Below are 25,174 nucleotides of genomic sequence, written 5' to 3'. Positions count from 1 at the left end.
AAATGTCACAATAATATCACGTTTGGCATTTTGTTTACCACCGTAGTGTTGTAACACATCTAGCGTATATTATCGATTTATGACAAAAAATCTATTTCATATTAACGTTGATTTATTTATTTTGTTTCATAAATCAGATTTAAATGTAGTTGTTGTTGCAAATAATAGATGTAAATTTTTTACCGCAGGAAAATAAAACATACCACGTGGTTGTTTTATTTGCACTATGTGTTTTAGTTTTCGTTTGTTGTTTATTAATTTCTCTTTCAGATTATTAATAAATTTATTTTGTTTTAGATTTCCAGAGCTAAATAAAAAATGGGTATAAAACGTGAGACATGAGTTGATTGGACGCCGCCACAATTTGCAATATTGTGTTCACTGCATTTCGAGCCTACGTGTTATCAAGATGGATACTCTAGAAGAATTGTGCAATCTTACGCTTACGTTTTTTTTTGTTCCTGTAGATAATAAATACATTTGATTAAAGAGAGTGAATTTTTATTTTGAAATTTTTTACACATAAGTTACTTTAAATATGTAACTATGTGAAAATTAAACGGTTGATTAAATGACAGTTCTCATAGATGAGAAACTACTATTGAAATACATACTTTATATACATGCGTTTTCAAAGAAAAACCCGCATAGTTCCCATTCCTGTTGGATTTACGGGATCAAAAGTAATTTTTCCAAATTTCATTGTAATCGGTTTAGTAGTATTCGCGTGAAAGAGTAACAAACATCCATCCTCACAAACTTTCGCTTTATTAGTAGGATGTTAGGAAAATGTTTTCATTAAGACTGTCCTCTTATTAACTTGTTAAAATGCTGCATGATTCCTTCATGCTGACTGTGCCTTTCTCCTCACTCCTTTAACTTTGTCATCATTTCCTTCTTTATTTTAAATTACATTTCAAGTTTTAAAATTTCTTTTATAATGTACTAACTTTCCGCCCGCGTTTTTAAAATCCTGCACAGTTCCCGTTCACGTGGGATTTCCGGGATAAAACTTGTGTATGTACAAAATTTCATTGTAATCGGTTCCGCAGTGAAAGAGTAACATCCCTTCTCACATAATTTCGCATTTATTATATACGTAGGATTAAACAAATAATGTATTCAACTGAAATTAATTATAAGTTTTGTTTTTTTATTATTTATTATTTCACGAAACCGTAAATGCAAAATACATTCACGATTTTATCGATTGAAGCACATCCCATCACTATCACCTTCTATCTATCTAAATATGTACCTATAGTAGAAATGGTGACATGACTATGTTGAAACGTAGCTTGTTGTCTATAGCTGTCTCATTCTTTCATACGACGTTTTCTTTAGATAGAGAGAAACAAATATATGTAAATTGTATACGCTCGATACAAGTACATAGGTTTATTGCTCTTAGAACACAATAATGTCATATGTGAGACGTGAAAACAGGTGAAAACTGACGTTGTCACTAATCACTTGTCACTTTGACTGTTCGTGTTCGAAAATCGAAATCCGACATATTGTTGATGTTGAAATTTGAATTATCACAGAACATAACCTGTAAATATTACATTTAAAACACATTGCTGTTCATATAAAAGTATGACATGTTTTCGTGATGTTTTCTTAAATAGTTAAAGTCATTACTATAATCTTATATTTTTGTTCGTACGATAAAATAGTGTTATCTTTTATTACTTAACAATGCATAAAACAGGTGCAACTCGCCACAAAAAGTTTTTAAAGGCAGAAAAGTCAAAAACAAAATTGAAAGGCAAGAAAGACAAAGAATTGCCCAAAGGAACAAATGTTACTAAAACCAATTTTAAAGTTAAAAAGATAGTAATCAAAGAGCAATTGAAAAAACATGCTCAAACGGAGGCTCTGTCTACTAGAAAACTAAACGTGAAAGAACTATTATCCAGACTCAATCATTTCAATGCACAGTCGCGTACTGATGCACTTGATGGCCTGAAGGAGATCATAAGTTCAAACACAGAGATTCTTGAGCAAAGTCTTGGCCCTGTTATTCAAGGTGTGAGCGCTCTGATATTAAATGTGGAAAAAAATGTAAGTTAAAGAACAATGTTAATTTACCATATTGTTTTAAATATGATGACATTATTTTGTTCCCTTTCATTTCTTACACATAAAATAATGGTAATTTTATGTTACAGGTACGGCAAGCTGCATTAAAAGTTCTTCATTTAGTATTATCAAATATACAAACTGAAAAGATTGAACCATTTTTTGATATCATGTCAACATATTTGAGAAGTGCCATGACTCATATTGACAACAGAATTCAAGAGGACTCACTTTTATTCTTAGATATACTGTTAGCATGTGCTCCAGAAAAAGCAGCAGAAGATTTTCACAAAATAATACCAAATTTTTTGGACATGATTTCAAAACTACGTACAGATGCCAAACCAGGAAGAACATTAACTGTAAATCTCAACTGTCAAATAACCAGTGTCAAATGGAGGGTTAAAGTTCTAGACAGATTAAAGGGCTTTTTACACAAATTTGCAGATTACAACAAAGTTTCACTTACAGAAAAGTCAGATGACACAAAGACAAAAAGTTTTAACATGGATGGCCCTAATCACTATCCTTTATTCAATCCAGTTTATACATCAATTTGTCATGTATCTTGTTTCTCTACAAAGAATTCAGAAATGCTGCAAATAGATGAAATCGATAAATTCAGAGAGTACATTGAGACATTGATGCCTTTACTGTTTGAAACATGGTTAGAAGCAAGTCCAAATGCACAATCTGGGAGCCGTATGGAGACTGTTGTGACTGAGGATGCTGCTTTATTACTGCGACATATACTAGACGTGATATCCACTATATGGGACCTTGTCAAGTTCTATCACCAAAGAACACCCAGCTCCAATATAGAACAACTGTTTTGCCAGAAGTATAAATCACTTTTTACTCAAAATATATGCAGTTCATTTCCATATGTGACAAATGTTCGAACAAGGCAGGCAAAAAGCAGTGAAAATAGTATGGAAGATGTAATATCTGATCCCAAGTTAACTATAGAAAACCTACAAATCTGTTACTTGTATATCATGTTGAATCCACGCATACATGTTGCACAAGATAGCAAACTTATAAATACAGTTGTTGGCTACATAGAAAGGGTGCTTGATTACAAGTCAAATCAAAATGTACATAAGATTGTTTTCAAAATCTTGCAATCAATGTTTTCAAAAGAAATAACCGGTTGGACTAGAACAACTGTAGTTATGGATTCACTGTTTAAAAAAATCATTGAAGTATATTTTAATAAAACAGAAAGTGATGATATCCACCAACAAATATTCACTTTGCTGTGTAAAATAGCTATGAATGATAAACTAGGGCATTTCCACTCCAATCCTTTATTTGAGAAATGGTTGAAAAACTTGCCCAATATTCTCCTTGGAGAATCTCTTACATTACAAACTGTGGACATAATACACAAATTTGCAGTTAGCAAAAATGCACTTTTTAATTCAGTTTTGAAGCCAAAGCTTCTGAACATCATTACAAACTTACCAAAAATAATGATAAGTGATTGTGTAAATAATCATGATTATCATAAGTTATTATCTCTATTTTACTGGATAAAATCTTGGGATACAGATTCATTAAATTTATTAGAGAATCAACTACTCAATCATGAATATAGAAGTGATCATGGCAAATTTATATTTGATACTTTGAGATTGAAAAGTGGGGGTATTTTATAATGTTCTATATTATAAATAAAACTATTATACATACTTATTTTTCATAATTTTATTTCCATTAAAACGCAAATATTAATTTATTCATAATCTGCATAGACGAAATAATTTAATTACAGTTACATTTTATTAGTTAGGTGCACACAACACTTGAAGCAATAAGCCTCTCAACACCTTAATCTGTGGCTAATGTGAATTTGAAGAAAATTGGTTAGGTACCTGGCTATTGTGATTAAAAACTTTAAATGAAACATCAATACATTTTTGATAAATTTAAACTGGAGAATAATTTCTATATTAACATAATGATGTCATGGATGACCATTTATACATGAGCATTTTGTGCTATCATAATTCAATTATTAAAAATCAATTACAACTAATCTTATGAAGGAACATTTTCAAGTCCTTAGAAATTAACATAACACAGCATAAACAATTTTGATTACCACACTCCTTTTATATTTCTACAGTGTATTAAAAATATTCCTTTATATTTTTATGAATAATACTGCCTTGGCAATTCTTTTCACATGTTCATTAACTTATAACAATCAAAGGATGCACACCTCGATTATTCATATAATTAACTTCAAATTTGCTTGCATTGGTATAAAACATACAAATTATTTGTCTTTACGTTTGCTGAATGAACAAAAAAAAATTTAAGGACAGGATTCTTTTATAATATAAATTGGAAGCAATCTAAATAATTTATACCTATGCAATTGCAACTACATATAAAAAGGATACATAAAACAAACAATATTCGACACCACAGCTTTGGAAACATTAAAAATGATAATAATCATTCATTAAATTATGTATAAATTATGATCTTGTAAATTGATTGTGTACAAGCTCTTTGGACTTGCATATATCCTTCAGTAAAAAGGAATAAGACTAGGTCATAATTTAAATATTATTCTTCTAACGGTCTACGATATAAATATTATGACGTAATATTACATATTGAAGTTTCAGTTTACTTAAAATTTGGCAAATTTTGGCTAAAATATATATTACCAATGAAAGAGCAAATAAATCCTCCCCTTTTATAGCTCACAACAGAGGGGTGATATGTTTATTATGAGTATAATTTTTGCGTAGCGAATTTGCTATTGCAAATATATATATAATTATATGTAGTTTATTTATTATTTATACATATATATTTGGTTAAAACATTTTTGAGAACATCATCTCATAAACAGAAACGTTTCTTAATTCACTAGTGCATTTTATGCTTAAAATATTGGTAACTTCTGTATATTTGTGACCTCACATTGCACGAAACGATTTGAAACAAAACATGCAAAAATCAACATAGTTAATGATTCAATCTATTCAATTTAAAGCAGCAAGACATCTTCATGTAATAATATACTGATATATATGTAATTCTTTTTGAATGTGTTTATTGTGTTTTCCTTTTACTAGATTTTTTTGCGCGAGGTATTGTAGCAGAGGCCGACAGCACTGCCTGTAAATAAAAAAAAATCTTTTAAAATAATAAGAAGCGAAAGCGATACTTCAACATTCAAATCCATACTATATATCAGTCTATTCTTTATTTTAGGAACATGGGGATTGTTATATGTTATGTTATTTAAAATATAATTATATGGTTTCATTCATAGGAAGATAAGCATACTACATAGAAAACACACACAGATAAATTTACTAATAGCCACATAGTGCTAATTGTTATAGATAAGAATACACAACAAATACACACATAATATCAATATATTTAATAAATATTATTATGAAAATTTAGTAAATAGGATTAATTTTAATGAGGATTCTATGCAGCAAATAAAAGTAAACATAACTTTCATATTTTTCTTTTAAGAAGAGAGATACACATCTGCCATAGCAAAGCAAAGCAAAGACATGAGATGAACTATATATTCAAAGCTTTCAATATTTTTAAATAATAATACAGGATTATCCTTAAAAATGTCTTGCGCTTTTTCTTAACAAAAAATATCAAAATCTGTATGATATATATTTTTTTTTTAATCCGTACACTACGCCAGATGCATATCACTCTATGAACAAATAATAAATAAAACATTAAAACACAATGATTTACTCCATGCAAAACTCACAAAACTAAAAGTGAACATACTGCTCTGCCTGTGCCCGCTATAAAACCTGAATTGGAACGTTAGGAGGATTCTACACATCGGTGCTCTTTGAGGCAGTTTCAATTTCATCATGTAAAGGAACAAATTTGTACTCCGGATGACTTTCCAATTTCGCATCAATAATCTTTTGTAATTCATCACTCTTTTCCAAGATATCCTGCGTTATATTTTCTTTTCCAGCATCTTTGTTACTTATTTTACTGTCGTCGTCGGGTGTGTTTATTTGAGGTATTTCTAAACATTTATCATTTGAAAAATTCGTTACATCCAAGCTACTTTGAAATTCATCAAAGGCTTTTTCGGAAGATCGTCTACTTTCATTTCCGGAAGAAATAGATATGTCAGATTTAGATTTCTCGTCACCTTTGTTCCAAAAAGCTAATTTACTTGGGAAGTGCAATAATTTGCCTAACACCATATTGCTTCCTATTGGTAATCGAGCAGGCGATTTCGATTTAGCCCGTCCTGGCTTAACATCTACAGGTAGATTGTCCTTTAAGATTTCTTGTCTAGGAACATCACAGACTTGATCATTAATTATTGTAGCTTCGTTATCTTGTGCAATTTGAGTTGGTTCAGTTGAATCTAATTCACTTGTAGGTAGTGCCGCGACATCACTTACTTTAGGAGGTGATGGAGCTTTACTCTTTCCATATTTGCCTTTAACAGCTTTTTTGACAGATTTAGGCGTTGGCTCAGGTGTACCGTAAGAAGCTTCATCATCACTCTCGGCTGAATAGTTATCATTTTCTGAACTTGTGCTTACAGTATCAAGAAATTCTTCTGACATATCTGTTTCATGCTTTTCTTTGCATTCATTATCTAGATTTGATTGTAATGGTTTTTCATCCGAAACAGGAATTTTATCATTGGTACTATTTATAGTCTGAGAAGTTAAAGGAATGTTAGATTGATCGTCTTTTTGCACATTTATAATGTCTTTGTCAGTGTCCTTTATATTTTGATCATTTCTTTCCTTTAAATCGCTATAAATTGAATCAAATTTCTCAGTTATATTTATGGGATTGCCTAAAACTTGAATAATTTTAATTTGATCTCCTACATATTGGTAAATGAACGGCGGGACAGTATGGGATAGGTATAAAGGAGAGGATATAGAAAGGAGTGGGGGCATCGTATTATCAAACGAATCATCCTCCTGAAGCTCCTCGATGATCACTTCGTTATCCTTTAAATAAAAAGTAATAACTCTAAATCTAATATTAAACAATACATTCAACATATAGGTAATAATATAAAGAATACATAAACTAATAAATGCAATAACAGACTCATTAAGCATTATAATTATATAGTTTTCTTTTTATATTATATAAATCGCATGCATTTAAATGAATAAGCGGGATATTTTTTAAATTTCTAGGCCAATAAACACATTTTTCGGTACTGGATATATATTCTTATATACCATAACTCCATCCTTTATTCATATACCGATACATTCTTTAACCAGCACCAAACCTACCCTGACATCTCTTTTAGATATACTTGTATTAGAAATTTGTATTTCTCAACTACATATTATATTAAATTCTGAGCTTCCTTTATTTTTATTGTTCTATATATCACTATTATATTATGTTATTACATCACCAATTTACCAAATAATAAGTATAACATTAAAAAAAGTATTAAAAACATCTCCATTTTCAGTTAAGGGAAAACTACAAATAAATAAAAATGGTACTACTTAAAAATATATTTTTTTTGACGACACGTTATCTTCGTTATTATATAAAATGAACAATATAATATTATGGCAGTCGTGTATTATGTTATATGTATATCGTATGGTATAAATATTTTATTTTATAATTTATAGACATCTAAATTTTTAAGCCCTACTTTTTAACATATAGAAAAACAAGTATATTATATGAGTTATTTCATTATCTGGGCTATTTTCAAGAACAAACTAAATATGTAATAGTTTTGGATAAAAATAGCTTATGTAACGTATAAGTATGGTGAAGGCATTTCAGATACCCGCAAATATTTTGTAGGTAAGTTAAAGACTCATTCACGTGCGTTAATTTATCCAGCACATATTTTATAGAACTATTAACATCTGAATCTAGTACAAATCATTATATAAAGTAACGGACAAAAACAATTATCATTCCCTACGAAACCATAATGCAAATATTTTTCGACGCATCCCGATCAAAGCATTTTATTTTCACAATAATTTAGCCCAATCACTAGTGGCGTACGAAAACTTCCTAAATTCTAACACAGTGACACTAACACCTCCCAAATACCAAAAATCAATTAATTTTTAAACCCGGACAAAACAAAACACGTAACTATTATCTAAAAATAAATGCAATCAGCACGCAAACTTGCGTTCCTACGGACCTTTGGTGCGCGCGCGTTAGCGAGATACAACGACTTGTTAAACTGTTGTTTTTTTTATCTCTATGAAAATATTTTATTTTTACCCGAATTAATTCCCATCATTAATTCCGTGACGACTACTCAAGAGACTATAGTTTAATGTATGCATAATAAAAGAACTAAAGAACACAGATAATTCCCGCATCAAACAACGCAATCAGCACACCTCGGCGGCCTGCGGTCGCTTGATGGTCGTCACTGTAGTGCGCGTGGTGCGAGCACGTGATCTCGCCGCGTTACGGACACTACGCGTAACGAGACACTATAGTTTAATAATTTATCCCTATCAAAACCACTACCCCCCCAAATCAAAAACACTACATTTATTACAAAAACACGGATAATTCCCGCAACAAACAACGCAATCAGCACACCTCAGCTGCCTGCGGTCGCTTGATGGTCGTGACTGTAGTGCGCGTGGTGCGAGCACGTGACCTCGCGGCGGCTCCGACGGACGCGGTGCGAGTGAGCGAGGCAGAGTTCTCCGCGCTAGAGTAGCCGGAGCTTATGTCCTCCGTGGATTTTATGTGGCTGAAATGGTAAATATTTTGTTAATATGAATATAGAACTTAGATAGGATAGGAGGAATAATTAATTGACGTGAAACTTCTATGACGGGGTCGGAAAAAAATTTAGTGTAACATTTTTGCGTTACACGCCATCTTTTTCTTATCCCTACTACGCGTGATTCGACGTATTTCTGTAAAGTTGCATTTAGTTGCATACAGTAAATTATTTTTTGAAAAATAAGGTCATAAAGAAGTTTCACTTCTTACGTATGTACACTAGTACACGCACACATTTTTTTTGTAATACACGGGTAAGCTAGGTAGGCCGTAGGTGTTTATTAAGGATAGAAATAGCAGTAAAAGTAAATGCTAAAAGTTGATATGTAGAAGTTACAATTATTGTAAATATATTTATTGTAATGTAACTACTAGCTGCGGCCGATGTAGGACTATTGAGAGAAATGGAAACAGAATAAACTGGACTATGGAATGGGATGTTTAATGGACTAGTATTTGCAAAATTTTGGGCACTATGGCACCTGTTGGCAGGCGGTGACTCGCCCTCTCACTGTATTATATATTATTTACCCGCTAAATAAGTAAATAATGATGCGACACATCGCTTCCATTTAAGATAGTACCTACATTAAATGATTTTATATTTATGGTTCACGTGTTTTTAAGATAAGATAATAGTTTAATCAACAAAATGTTGTATTTACATAGTCACAACATGTTAAATGTTAGAATAATAGTTTTTAAGAGCTACCTGAAATCAGGTTCATCCATACGAGGTCTAGGGCCGCGCACGTCCACATCGACTTCAGGGAAATACAGCGGCTGACGACTGTTCGACTCAGACGCACTTCTTCGAGTAGCGTATGCACTGCAAATTTTAAAAATTATAGGTCGTTTGTTTTATAATTTGATTCAATTTTTTTTTATATTTGCTTAAATTATATAAGAAAATATTTTTGTAATTGTTGTCAAATTGTTTGTTATATTAACAACTAGGTTTCCACCCGCGGCTTCGCCCGCGCAGTCAAAGAAAAACCCGCATAGTTCCCGTTCCCGTGGGATTTCTGGGATAAAACCTTTTCCCGGGGTAAAAAGTAGCCTACGTCCTTTCTCGGGTATCAAAATATCTCTATACCAAATTTCATGCAAATTGGTTCAGTAGTTAAGGCGTTGATTGAGTAACAGACAGACAGACAGTAGATAGGGAGGCGAAGAGGGGAATTTTCTGTAATACTCGAGCGTGGCAGTTTAAGATATGAGAGATACCTTAGACCTAATAGAACAACCTTGTTAACTATTTAGCTCTATATGTAGTGACGCGCGCCTAGGATAGACGATCAGATTAGTAAAAAAAAATCGATAGTCTGAAATACTCGAGCGCGTCAGATGAAGATATTGGGGGTTGATTTTAGTGTTTTAAGACTAAATTTAACTAATCTGACCATAAGTCCTTAACGCCGCCGAGTTATAGGGTCACGAACTTGTAAAAAAAAAACGTTAATCCGGCATTCTCGAGCGCGATTGTTTTTATTTTTATTTTGAAGAATATAATCTAAAACTTACTAAAAATACAAAATCTGCCGGTTTCCGCATGACCGGAAGTCTGGAGGAGCCATTTCATCTTCCGAAAAACGCGTTGCACCATATAAGTCGCGAACTTTACTTTTTCCAAAAAAAAAGTTTAAATAAACAAAAAAGGTAATTTTATTTTACAAAAAAAGGTCTCTTTTCATTTTTGTCCAAAGTTAAAACTTTTTTTACTTGAAGCATCGTAAAAAGTCAAACTCCCGGTTTTTTGTGTATATCTCGAAAACTGAGGGAGTTAAGAAAAATTGATATGAAATAACGATGATTAAAAAAAAGAAACCCACAAACCTTTTTCGGTCAGATTAAGAGAACCCACCAACATTTTTGTCAGATTAAGAAAATATGCTTTCAGGATACCGAGATAAACCTCCCCTATGAAAATCTGACGCGCTCGAGTATTTCAAAAGGACTCTTTTTTTCTGCATTTTCAAAAATTCATCATAACTTATCGTCATGTCTAGGGCCCGGATAAATATGTATTTACATATTTTTATTTGAAATTGTTTTCGTAATTAATCATGGTTTCCACGGTAAATATGTTATTTAGATCGTGAAAATTCAGGTTTTATTTTCCATATTTTTCCATATTTTCAATGAAAATCCATATTTCACAAAATATCAATAAATGTATCCATATTTCTATCAGCGCTCTGAGTTTTTTAGTAATTGCTTGCCGTATAAAATCGCCGCGTCTTATTGTGTGTTCTTTCTTAAAGGCATTAACAAAAAAAATGCCTAAGGATAAGCAACCATTGCGTTTCAAATTGGAAAAATATATCGAAGATTTCTCAAACCAATCGCTGACTACAGATGGTAAAGTACTGTTTTGTAATGCTTGTGGAAAATCTATATCTGCCGATCAACGTTTTTCAATATCACAGCACGTGTCTACTGCTAAACACAAGCAGAATTGCATAAGGGCGAATAAATCTCAACAATTTTTTTCTGATGCAATCGCAAGCAGCTCTCAAAGTTCGGCTTTCTCAAAAGAATTATGTGAAGCTATGATAGTTGCAGATATACCCTTATGGAAGTTAAATAATACTACTTTCAAAAAATTCTTAGAAAAGTACACTGGCAAACATATACCGGATGAATCTACACTTAGAAAAAGTTACGTATGTGGTATTTATGAAGATTGTTTGGCTTCCATTCGTAAAAATATTCAAGATGGCCCTATATGGGTTGCTATTGACGAAACTACATATTCTCAAAGCCGGTGCATTGGCAATGTGATTATTGGATGTCTAAATGAAGAAAAATCCAGCAAATGTTTTTTATTGGCATGTGAAGAACTTCCTAAATGCAACCATCAAACGTCAGCTAAGCTTTTCAATGATGCTATGAGTGTTTTATGGCCTAATGGAGTTAAACATGAACAAGTTTTCTTGTTACTTACCGATGCTGCTCCTTATATGGTAAAAGCTGCAAGTGCTCTTCAAGTTTTATATCCAAAAATGATTCACGTAACGTGCTTGGCTCATGGTGTAAATAGGTTGGCTGAATGTATAAGATTTCAGTTTAAAAAGGTTGACAGTTTAGTATCAAACGTAAAGAAGATTTTTTTGAAAGCTCCAAGTAGGATCTCAAAATTTAAAGAGATATATCCTGACATTCCCTTACCACCAGAACCAGTGCTAACTCGTTGGGGAACATGGCTAAGAGCAGTTGAATACTATACTCAATATTACAAACAAATCAAAACTATTATTTTTGGATTCGAAAACGAGACTGCTGCCATTGCGAACGCAAAAGAACTTCTCGAAGATGAGACTCTACGCAATGACTTGGTGTACATAAAAAGCAATTATTGCTTTTTATCACACCAGATAATGGCGCTTGAGAATTCTTCCACTTCACTTAACGAAAATTTGAAGATTATCGATAATATAGAAAAAAAGATTTCCGAATCGGAAGGACCCGCAGCTGAAGTTGCTAGGCAAAAATTGAATTACCTTATAGAAAAAAACAAAGGATTTCATATTTAAAAACAAATAAATAATATGCTGTGTGCAGAGCAGTGGTGGCTCATGGTGAGACCTCGGACTTCGAATCGATAAGTCCGTGGTTCGAGACCAGGCGAGCGCGCAGGAAATAAATTGATTTTTCAATTTATCTGCGCATGTTGTAACATCACCACTGCTCGAACGGTGAAGGAAAACATCGTGAGGAAACCGACATGTCGAAGAATTAAAAAAGTTCGACGACATGTGTCATCCGCCAACCCGCACTTGGCCAGCGTGGTGGATTATGGCCTGTACCCTCATAGGAGGCCCGTGTCCCAGCAGTGGGAACGTATATGGGCTGATGATGATGATGATGATGATGAATATGCTGTGTGGAAGACCAGAAGGCGCAATAGACGTGCCCTACTCACTGGCAGAACTATCCAAATTTAAATATGCTCCCATCACATCCTGTGATGTTGAAAGATCATTTAGCCAATTTAAATCAATATTACGTCCCAACAGAAAAAAATTTAATTTCGAAAATTTAAAAAAACATGTCAATATTATTGTAATTCAGAGATGAAAGATGAGTAAAATTGTAATTTTTTTTTTCAATAAACATTAATTTTATTAAAAATTGTTGCTTTTTATTGTACATATTTTTTCCATATTTTAGTATTTTTAGTCCATTTTATAAGTACATATTTCGGAATTTTTAATACATATTTATCCGGGCCCTAGTCATGTCGTAATCGTCAGTTTTTTTAAGGGGAGCTTCCTTGGGGCCTACTTAACACCCCTTCCGAAAATCTGACGCGCTCGAGTAAATTTTTTTTTTGTGCATTTTTGACGAATTTTTATGCCTAGCCCCACCACGCAAACCGGCAGATTAGTATACCGTTGTTATCAGAGGGACTTGGGGCATACGTTTTTTTTTACATTTTTGAAAATCCGTACACGCCAAACCCACCGCTAAAATGGTTTTTACCATAGAAGCTTTTCTTTTCGAAATTATTTTCTCTTTCGATTTTGATAAGTCTCGACGACGCCGTTGAATTACGTCATTTAGCTACCTCGCCTCCCTATCTACAGAGTTACTTTCGCATTTATAATATTAGTATGGATAATAAAACACTATATAATTGGAACAATTAATAAATTTTGATTTTTTTACTTGTTAATATAACAACCTAACCTAATGGATTAACTGTTCAAAGTGTTGCAAAAACAACTTCTACCCTAGCAATACTGGGACTAGGTACTTTTTATAAAAACAGACCTACCTTTATTTGCCATTCTACCAGGTCAACTTTTAATATGCTCATAACTTTGTGTCAGCACTATGAAGTGTGTTATAAGGATTTAATTTTAAAATATTACATGCTCTAACTTACCTATGTATTTTTTTCGCAAAATATTGTTAATAAATATCACCGCTCACCTTTTAACAGCGCGTCTAATAAGCCTAGGTTCAGAGAGTACGTCGTCCGCTTCATTGGTTGCGAGTTCCTCTCGAGGCTCACATTCAGTTAAATCTGATAGACTGTAACTCTTGCGCAATTGTTGTACTAGACCACCACCGCCCTGGAAATTATTAGAATTAGCTAAGTGCCTTTTTATGGTAGGTATTAATTCGTTTGACAGTGCTTTGAAGGTAGAAGGAAGTTTAGTGACGATAAAAGTTTATAAAAATGTTTACTTAGTATTAAAAATTATACTTTTAATGTTATAATTGTTATAAAAATTCACATTTTTTTCTGGGTATAGGTATTTTTCTGTTTAGTATGGTATACTCAAGGTAAAGAACAATCACATTTTCTCAATTTACATGATATTGATGAATTTGGTGTAACCACATAATATATGTGAATTAGAAAATAAATGCTTAGCCAAAAAATAAAAAAGGATATACTCACTTGTAAAGTATTGCGTTATACAAGCTTCGTGTTGTAAAGCGCATGCAATCGTGTTACCTAAGCATTGTATAGCCAATCTAAATTGCTATTTAAAATAAAAATCAACTTATTATGACTATCGTTTATTTTAAATTATATAAAAACAATTACACTAAGTCAGTCATACGGCATACTTTACAACTAATAACACACGTATTTTAAAACGTCCCTAACATGCGAATTTAACCTATAGGACAGAATATTTCGTCACTCATAGCATAGGACATTAAAAAATAATTGTAAAGAGCATATCTTTTTAACCTATTATTACATGTCTGGTAAAGTATATAAAGCAAACTATTTGGTAGGTATTAGTGAGATGATTATGGTGTAGTGAAAGGCAATAAACGAAATAGTAAGCGAAAAAATCAGAAAGAAAATCAACGGTAAATAGGAAACGAATGAAGATTCATTCTAATCGATAAGATCATCACAGATTAATAAAAAATACATATACACAACACAGTCAAAAGATCTAATTTTTAACAATTTAAACTAATCCATTGTATTTTCTTTGAGTAAATTACGAGGTTTACGAGAGTTAATGTTAACACGAGTTTTGTTAATGGCTGTGTTCAAATGAGAGTTCAGTCGACCAATATTTCATTGCTTTCCTTCTCGACGGCTGCTTGGCTCCTGGTCCTGCGGCCTCGAGACCTGCTCCTAGGTTTTGTCTCTTTTTCCTTGGCAGTTTTCCGTTTGCGCACTACATTGCCGCGACTCCTGGCCGCTGATGCTGGATCATAGTCCGGATCATTTCCATCACCATCCCCAGTGACGTCATTTGGTACATCATTATCTAATTCGACTATCTCCACGATGCCAGGCATATTGTCGCTAGCGCGTTGGAATTCCAAGTCTTCATACGTATCGCGATAGCCGTCTACTTCATCGTGACTGCGTATAGCGCGTCTGTCTTGTTCGGGATTCGGCAGATTCAAGTTCTATATGAACGATGGGATAGGAAATGTACGGGTGGGTGGGGGAAATTAAAAAAGCGTGTTAATAAAATTAAAAAAAGTACAAAATTAAAATTAAACTAAGTAGGCGGTGTGGCGTGGATGAACTAAAATGTTTGTGGCAATACGGGCATGCTTAGTGATAAGGTAAGGCAAGGTGTATCGTGTACAGTTCTAGCTTCAAGATTAAAATAGAACTTTTATGTTTTTTTTTGTTTCTTGAAAAATTTTGTTTTAATCTTCGTAGGGTAGTGCCTGAATAAAAAAAAATTAGGATAGATTCAATTTGAAGCACTAACAATATGTGCAAAAAATGTGAAGTATAATTATGCTCTCTAGCGCGAGCTCTAATGCATGTGTAAATTTTGTTCTAAATTGTTCAATTTTTAACACGCAACCATGACTAAACATGCCACATATATCAAAAAATAAAAAAGAACACTGGATTAACTAATTACACTTCATTAAGTACACTCGCTAAGTGTTATACCATAATCCTCGCGTGAACTTAAATAAAAACCGTTCTATTTCTGAAAACACATTACTTTTCAAATGTACATTAACAGTTTTTATTCAAGTCAATATTATACAAAGCATGCGATTAAAGATTTTATTGTGTTGACAATAAGATCGAAACTTACTTTGATAGCTGTTTGCATAATAACGGTGGTGGCATAGTTGACTCCTTTAGTGCCGAGATTTAGCACTGTATGGTAACCCTGGTCTTTGGCTTTTGCTATGTATTCATCTATCTCCTGTAATCAATATCAATAATTTCAAATAAGAAATGTACTTATTCTATGGATGCTTTAAGCGAATTTCAACTCTATTGGAAAATTATTGGGTTGAAAGTTCTATTTAAATTGACATTCTTACAGATGAAATACTTATAATAATTCAAATATTTGTTAATAATTTAGACCGTATTAACTGTTAAGGTCTACGAACTCTTTGTGCCTTATCTCTTTGTATTACTGCTGGTTGTGAAGGCCTTTTTGAATATTCATGAGAACCTTCGTCGTGTCAAGATCAAAAACAATGCTCGTGAATATAATATGTATTATTTTAGAATAATTTAAATGTCACTGTGTATCGTTATAGTTTAACATTCAATAATTCCTGAACTAAATCTAACGAAAACCCATTTTACATAATCCAACCTGACATTTTCTTATTGTTTAACAGTCTGTCTTTTCTATATCATTATATAGGAACAACAACATGCAATACAAAACAACATATAGGAATAGATTCATTATTAATATATTCTCAAATTGAAGATCATTAGAGGTTTGCTGCATAAATAAGACGCGTTCTTCGCTATAAGTGGAAGCAAGAATGCGTGTCACCTTATGGTATGCAACAAATGCATATATTATGGAGTACACTTCCGCGACATTTTATCACGGAATGTTTTGGCTTTTTTATGATCAGTCTTGAACAAACAAATAGACTAAAGATATTTTGAAATGAGACTGTTTGATTCACCTGTATAATAATGCCTATATAAAAAAATATTTCTGTGTGCTCGATATTTGGAATACCTTTCCAAATTTATACGAATTAATAAAAGGGAAAATGTTTTCTTTTCTATTACGTTTTATAAAACATTAATTTATCCTAACTTCCATACAAATCTGCCACCTCTAAAATCCACATTCACAACCTTTGTCTACCATCTCTATACTTATCACCAAAACACATCGCAGGAAATGCCACAAAAGGATTTCCGACTCACCTGCTCCCTCCGACAAAGCGCTGGGTGCACAAACTTGCGGTACAATATCGAGGATCCCTTTGTGGCCGGCGACAGGAGCCACAACACTAGGACAATCTTCACCTCGTAGTAGAACGGGAACCATGATAGGAACACGTCTGTGAACGTCTCCGTGCATGTGAACAGGGCGAACACGATCCAGTACATCATCCATTTTACCTGGAATTTGAGTATGTGGCTATTAGAATTCAATTTGAAATGGTGTAGACTGCAGAGTGTAGAAATCGTCGGAAGGGATTTAATACTTAGGCATTGAAAATAGTGTTTTATATAATGATTGTAACTGTCTATTTACCTTTAAAATCTTACCTATTTAGATTTTTTATGAGCATTAATGACCTAATATAAGTATACATAGAGACAGAGAAAATAAATAATATTTTTTCTAGAAAGTTTAAAAAAACATACTTTGATTGTATTAAATATTTGTCTGGCTTAGTTTAATGCAAAACTTATATGTCACTGTTTGAGAATAGCAGAACACTCACTTTCTGCTCACATTTTTTTATGAATCAATAACACATTAACACAGCCGATAAAATAATCTTTAGTCAGTAATTATATTGGTGACGAAAGTGTTAGCGAGAAATGAGTAATGTACCGATTCTGAACTGACCCAGTGAAGGGGAGGAAACCATCACCGCACTGACACGTAAATAGATCGGCCTTATTCAGATTGCATGGTGTATGTGAGCAAGATGGTTTAAGTTCGGGATTCTTGCCGTAATGTAATAGGAGTTAGTCATATAAGCTTAATGAAATTTGATACGTTTAAGTCAGTTATAATGTATTTAAAAATAATTAAAGAATTGCATTCACTGATTGTAAATAATTAAATAAATATAAAAAAAAAACTTATATTTTAGATACATGCATGAATTCATATAAAAACCTTAAATTAGACCAATCCGTCTAAAGTTATTTTTACTTCCTATAATTCTTTTAAAAATGAACAATGATAATTAATTACTTTTTAATGCACAAAGAAACAAATTTCAATCGGTGCACGCTATACCTACTAATTACTACCGACTTCGAGAGAAGGTAAAGGACACAGAAGAATTGAAGCGTTTCGGCAAGTTGCGCACACGCAGCAAGGCCAGAGGTGGTTGTTTTGAAGGCGTTTAGTGCAACAATTGTGCATAGATTTTATAGCGTACTTTATTTCTACCAAATCGATCCACTATTCTTATAATATTATTCGTTAATTTATCTGTTTTTAAGACCAAGACCAATATTATTGTTATTGATATTACTTTGACTCTATCTATGCATTTTAAACAAAGTACATATATATATATATGTCATACTCACGTATTCTTTTAAATTCTTCGTTCGTACAGCTTTATATGATGCGTATGCCGGGTAGAGCGTCCCAAATACCAATCTGCAAAAGGGATAGATCAGCAGATAAGATATCATCCTCGGAGCCACTAGTCCAGTCGCAACGGACAATACACCAAAGTTTGCGAACGTTACACTAGGCACGCATTGCTGCAATGCAATTCCTAGGTTCGATAGGAACTTATTCAGCACTTGTCCTTTCGTGTACACGAGAGGCAAGTCATAGTATCCATAAACGTCAGCATTTGGTTCGTATTTCACGAGCTGTTTTTCTGAAGCGTTTGCGGCGGAGTCGCGAGCGTATCGAGCCTCTAGTTTGGTGACAATGTGACGGACACTAGACACTCCAAGACTGAGCGTCGGTAAACCAGGGTTGTCGTCACGGTAACGCGCGCGGCTCGCTTCCATGGATACGCGTTTTAAACGAATAATTTCGAGCGCTATGTTGTCCGAATGCGTTCGACTCAAATCATCTTGATCATATAAGTAGTATGTAGATGTGCACCGGCTGAGTGCTTTATTAAGACTGGGAGATGAGAATCACTTGAAGAATTGCGTGCTTATAGATCAATAGTAACAATTTAGGTCATAATTTATTGACTTGGTACAAACTACCATTAAGATTTTGTATTATTTTCAACAAAGATAAACATTTGAATAAGAGCTTCAAGTTTCAACCAAAAGTTTATATTAGAAAGGAGCATGAGTAAGACAATGTGGGCGATGATTGATGCAAGGATGTTTTATAAACCCAATAAAACGAATATCTTGAATTATTTGCTTTTTTATTCCAAATATGTGTGTTTTATAAGCAATTTTATAGTTACGTTAACTTTGCTTCCTGAAAATAGGAATGCTCTACATAGGTAATATGTTTTCGTTATATTTGTGTATTCCAAATTAATTATGTTTCTTAAATAATTAAATGTTTAGAATGCTTGGTTGACGGTTGTTTAATATTTGTTGTAACTGCAATGTTATTTTATACATCAGAATCTTAACTCTTCAATCATCAATAATAATACAACCGGTATGTAAACATTAGTACAATTCAGCAAATAACGAACAATAAGTGACCGGACAGCAGACATTTAAGTATCTTCAGTTTAAATTGCTTTAACCCGTCTTATTGCTTTTGGCGATATCAAGCAGTCACCTTGAAAAATCTTTTTAGTTCTTAGATATAATTTTTCATATTTCAGCGATTAAAACTCTTCATTCAAAATTGTTATAATAAGTAAGTATAGAGATATTATCTAATTAGTTTAATGATTGCAAGGGAAAATCATTAAACATAATTGCTAACATTAGCAACTGTTTTGTAATTACTGAAATTCTGAATCAGCTCTAATTAGCATTCACGGTTCACCACAATAGGGATAAAGAAAAATCGAACACGCTTCAGCCAAAGCGATATAATTCATCCGAGATGATAATTGTCATAATTAATACACAGCCGTCAGCTGCATTGAGAACAAAGAAATACTTCACAACCCTAATAATTCGCTGACCCTTCCATATACGTAGAGATCTTTAAAAATAAACGATAGGTACAATTGCACAGATGCGCGATCATGTAACCGTATAAATAGACAAGTGAACATACACGTATATTTGTCTGTCAGCGCAAACAATGCCATGTTTGTGACCGTGTTAGCATTTAACATGATAGTTTGATAAATTGCAAGCTGTTGGAAATAAAATAAAAAGTCGAGTAAAAGGTAGAAGTAGATACTCAAGACCATTACAGCCGTATAAAAATTATTATGTTGTGCTTCTATAAAATCATTTTATAGGTGTGCCGTGTGATAAAGAATAGCATTGTAGATGTTTAAACAACATAATAATTTATAATACACATTGCAATTTGTAATGTTGAGTTTTGCAATATCATATTGTTCGTGTATCTAAGTTTACCATTCAAGAAATCATTGATTGGAACCAATGTCGATTACATAATTTTTCTATAATTGTTGCTATTGACTTGTTTTATTGTGGGCTTCAGATAATAATATAACATTTAATGATCGAGCAATAAATGAAGAGCCGGAAGCCGTATACATAATTGACTTTTTTATTGTAGAATTTCTTAACTAGGTACGTTGTTTTTAAATTAGTTTATGTATAAAATTAATTTCGCACAATTTTAACAAGAGATTGAAATATATGTCGAAGAAAGTTGTAGAAAAAATAAAGTTAAAAATATTTTAAAGTTAAATACGTAAAAATCTGCATAATATAACGATTAACTATGCAGTTATTGACCGTAAGGTTTAGGTACATAATATTACCTACAGGAATTTTAATTGTATCGTCACCTAATTTTCATACTATACCTAGAGCTTACACATCAAATCCTTTCCTGTCCACTTATAGACATTCTCTCCTGCTATGCCGCATAGCATGTGGGTCAAGAACCTCAGCTCCGTTCCAGTAATAAATACGTTCGAAATACGCCCAAAATATAAAACCATAACTTCGTTACCAGCTTTAAAACTGTTTTATCCATAAGAATTACAAACAGAGATTAAGATTAATCTTTCGTGTTTTCCTAAATTAGAAACGACTCTTGTTTATATATCGTGACCATGTACCTCTATACATATATGTACAGACCGCATTCAAAATGTCATATCACACGGAATGTCTTTCTCTCAACAGCATAATGTGATCAACTTTTACAATTCTCTGGAAAAACGTAGAAAATAGATTTGCACTTGTAAAACGCGAATGCAGGTATGAACAAAATAATGTAGTCGAATTATAAATGACTGTTGCGATACCGATTGCAGTGCAGTTTTTATTAAATAATGATTCAATATATCTTGATAAAGAGGTCCGTCTCCGAAACCGTTTTTATTGGGTAAAGGTCGAAATCAGAAGTATTTTATTATGATGGCACGTAGAATTACAGTACATTTCATACAATTTGTATTGAAATCTGAAATAATAATGAAATAATTTAACTTTTCAAATGTTTCTTGCATGTTTGACTCAAGTGGTTCCTTGTGGTACCTTCATCGTGTTAATATAATAGTGAATCAGTTATTTATGGACGGTACCGGGTACGTCGCCTGCCGGATCCTCCTGTTTAAGTATGCACCGTTAATGAGGCGTGGTTCAGAATATGAATTTTGTTTATTATTGTGTTTGGTACACTGACAATGAAAAGTAAGAGTCCAATAAGCTCTGCTCCGTAAATTAAGATATTATAGAAATGGAATTCATGTCGTATTAATAATATGAATTTCACTTATAGAAAAACAATAACCTGCATAGACCAATATTATAAGTATTCAACATAATAAGGATTAATTTATATTTACAATTACATTTCCCAGTACGCACAGCCATACTAGAAAATTATTTATGTAGGTAGGTATGTACTAGTTGTTTCGATCGCGATATTATGTGTATTTTGCATTGAACGTAGTCTTTGAGCTATAACCCCGTTTCAATTCGCCCTAATGGAATTCAATTAAACAGCACCAATACGTTCATTTGCTAAAAATACATCCGTAGTTTATATAAAACGCTTTATTAGCTACTACAGTTGGTAAGAAACTCAAATACAATGTGCGCATTTCCTGTTAGTCCAAGTCAGTCACGCGTACAGCAATCTATTACAATTTCAAATTGGCCGCTGTTGAAACACTAGATTTGGTAAGCTGCATCAATATTGTTTTTAAATTTACTGCGCATTTTATACCCAAGGTTTGACTCATTAACACGGATAAAGGGCAATTAGTTAATGACAAATAACCTACATTTTAATGTTCCGCATTACCTACTTACATATTTTTTTTGCTCCGAATAAAATTCAATGCCTTAAATAATGAAAAGCAACACTACAATTCGATATAGGTACATAGTGTTCAATCATTGAGTATAGTTACAATAATTGGAGCCAATGGTTTAATTAGTTAATTTCTGCCACTTTACTCCTAAATTGAGTCTTAATTATTTAGTATGAATATATATTGCGCTCAATTTATTAAACGTTATTAGTATTTAGATGCATGAGTTATAAAACATGATACTTGATATGAACGATACAGATAAATAAAATACAACAATCTAATGTACTTTCCTATATTTAAATAATCATCTTTACATAATATTGTTATGCTTAGATATACATTACAACAACATGGTCCTCATAATATATCGTTATACGTATTTCAAGTTTCGTTCGTGAAGACATAATTTTGTATGAAATCACTTGAACCGTGTAACTGGGTAAAGGTAGAATCGAGGTTGGACCTAATATGGTAAGACCGGGCTTATTAAGAGCATAATATTTCTCAGTCAAGGTGTACGACCTCCAGACAACACGAATATGTCAAACGCATTCGGATAGACACTAATTATTGTAAAGTCCGATTGTCGATAAATGATTCACACTACAGTTAGGTGTCAACGCACTTCACTTGGGTTGTACTTGTAATACGCGGGCTCAAGCGGTCGTCACAGACTAAAACGTCCGATGCACACCAGAAACCGACGCCAGGCGGGCCACAACGAAAATAGCACCCGGCAGTGCACTGGGCCACTCTGATGACGAATTCCACACCACCGATCGGACGAAGCTTCTTTGTTCGACGTCACACAGTTACGTTTTGGATATAGTCTTCTTAGAACGCGAATATAATGCTTTTGTAAATAATATAATATTTCAAATCATTTATTTATTTCTCCTCACAATATTTAACTGTTCTGTATAAATAAAGCAAAATAAACGTTGTCTCCTAAGTCTTTTGTGTAGCTAACTGAAGGTAAAAATAATGTTAAAAAACATGTTAGTGCTGCCAAAATATAGGAAAGACAGTTGCTCTGTTTTAAGAAAACTTGGATCTGTGCCAACTGTACATTTAGTTTGAGAAATGTACCCACTGTTAAACATGTGGGACACATTAATTATTTATTAAAATTAATTTTCTAAATGACAATAACTATTAGTCTAATTTTACTTCTATTATACAACAGCAACTAGCTGATAGCTCTGCTGAATATACATTTGGTAGGAATTTTCCTTTACTCTGTTCAAAAGTATTTGAATTATGATATAGATTTAAAAAAAAATATTTAGTAATCTGTAATCCTGACTTGGTATATAATATCAATAATATATATTGCATATTTATATATCACAAATATAAGACTGATGGCAAAGTAGGTCACAAAAGTAATTAAAATAGGATTATGATAATTAATAATGTATGACCTATTGAATGTACAAAAAAGTATATACTAATAAAATAATAATGAAAAATATAATTTGTTTATATCAAAATTGAATGTTTAAAAAAAACATGAATTTAAGATCCATCACATAATTTATTTTATGACATCTAGTTATATTCTTTATAATAATAATAAATCGTCTAATGTTTTACTAAGCTTAAAACTCAATAACTGCTCGATCAATTTGACAAATATATATTTTTTTGCGTTTTTGTTAAGCAATCAAGTTGATATGGAGAGAAAACATGTAAAAGGGGAAATAGGGCAGTATAACATAAGCATAACTATAACATAATTATTTAACAGGTGATTGACATGTTAAGTGAAACATAGATCACGCCAGGAGTACTTTATGGGCCAGAGTTTAAACCAAAGTACCTAATTCTTTGCATGAAAGTATCAAAAACTATTATACCTACATATTGCTAGATGATATTCCTTTTACTGTGTTACATTTTTACCACCTTCTAAAAATGATAAAAATATATTATGATAACCTCAAACATGCTAATTAAACAGATTATAAAGAACAATTATTATGTATTTATTAAATGCTGTGTAGAAATATTAGGTAAACTGATTTGAACCAAAGTCGCTAAATATAAATTTGTAGGTAGGTATCATAGTTATGAGAATAATTATACCAGCACAGAAAAAATATCTACAACGGTCCATCAGCATTTCTATGACAAAGTATAAAAATGCAACACAGTTAATGCCTAATAAATTAAAATTCAATCTAGGCATTTATATATGTACATATTAGCCTCAGAATAAATATTAGCACAAACTGCATTTCAGATAAATGTGTGGCATGAAGCCTTTGCAGTCTTGCTAAGAAATTATTGCAACATAAATATGTATGTTTGTGTAGTAGTTAGGCACTATGCTGCAAAATTATAACAAAGATTAATAAGATATTAGAAAAATAGTAGGTAGGTCGTTCTGATAATTGTGTTAAAAAAGGACCTATAAATACTTAAAATTTACAAGTTGCGACGTTAAAATTAATGAAACATTTAACATGATCATTTATTTATTCGAATAAATTTATATCCTATTAATTATGTAAAAAAATGCGAAATAAGTGGCCCAGATGATACTTAACCAACCGATAAAAGATTTGAAACAAAGGGATTTTAAATTGCGCATTTTAATGTCTATACTATTAAAAAAAATTGAGAAAAAAATACTTACATGACCAACCGTGAAATTATCGAAGATATCATATTAAAATCACATACGAAGATTAATAAAAACGTTCACAAAAGAAAACATGACAAAACACAACCGCCCTGCAAAATGACCAGTCCGCCATATTATAAATCGAATCTGTTTTGATCACGTGACAGTTAAAAATCAATATGACATCTTCGTTCAGGAACATTTACATTAATACTTGAAAATTCGAAATGGAAATTAAAAGTGAAACAATTTATTTAAATACATAATTTTAACAACTATAAGATTATATATAGCGATACCATTTTCAAAATAATGGTGTTAAATTTTATATGA

General features: G+C 32.3%; 2 protein-coding genes across 5 annotated transcripts; one reads left to right on the top strand and one right to left on the bottom strand.

Annotated features, from left to right (window-relative positions):
- The first annotated feature begins 1,621 nt into the window (after positions 1–1,621).
- LOC123696943 (testis-expressed protein 10) lies at positions 1,622–3,779 on the top strand. Its single transcript, XM_045643338.1, has 2 exons — positions 1,622–2,067; positions 2,175–3,779. Exons 1-2 carry the CDS (start codon positions 1,702–1,704, stop codon positions 3,744–3,746), a joined length of 1,938 nt encoding a protein of 645 aa, XP_045499294.1. The 5' UTR covers positions 1,622–1,701; the 3' UTR covers positions 3,747–3,779.
- On the bottom strand, positions 3,778–24,992 carry LOC123696941. Of its 4 annotated transcripts, none has more exons than XR_006752152.1 (8): positions 18,383–19,154; positions 17,030–17,227; positions 15,933–16,046; positions 13,819–13,961; positions 9,593–9,709; positions 8,689–8,845; positions 5,878–7,085; positions 3,778–5,226 (listed from the first exon to the last, which is right to left on the bottom strand). XR_006752152.1 is itself a non-coding variant. In XM_045643337.1 (8 exons), the coding sequence occupies exons 1-8, from the start codon at positions 24,883–24,885 to the stop codon at positions 5,928–5,930; spliced, it is 1,992 nt and encodes a 663-aa protein (XP_045499293.1). In that variant the 5' UTR covers positions 24,886–24,992; the 3' UTR covers positions 3,778–5,927. The 4 variants fall into 4 exon arrangements, 3 of the variants coding, with proteins under 3 accessions (XP_045499293.1, XP_045499292.1, XP_045499291.1); XM_045643337.1 differs by adding an exon at positions 24,854–24,992 and having other exon boundaries at positions 3,778–7,085; positions 18,383–18,455; XM_045643336.1 differs by adding an exon at positions 8,481–8,541 and having other exon boundaries at positions 3,778–7,085; positions 8,750–8,845; positions 18,383–19,155.
- Between the last annotated feature and the right edge of the window lie 182 nt (positions 24,993–25,174).

The sequence above is a fragment of the Colias croceus genome, chromosome 13, assembly GCF_905220415.1.
Source record: "Colias croceus chromosome 13, ilColCroc2.1".
In the NCBI taxonomy this organism is placed as follows: Eukaryota; Metazoa; Arthropoda; class Insecta; order Lepidoptera; family Pieridae; genus Colias; species Colias croceus.
The sequence above is the reverse complement of the archived record's forward strand: the minus strand, read 5'-3'. Positions and strand labels throughout refer to the sequence as shown.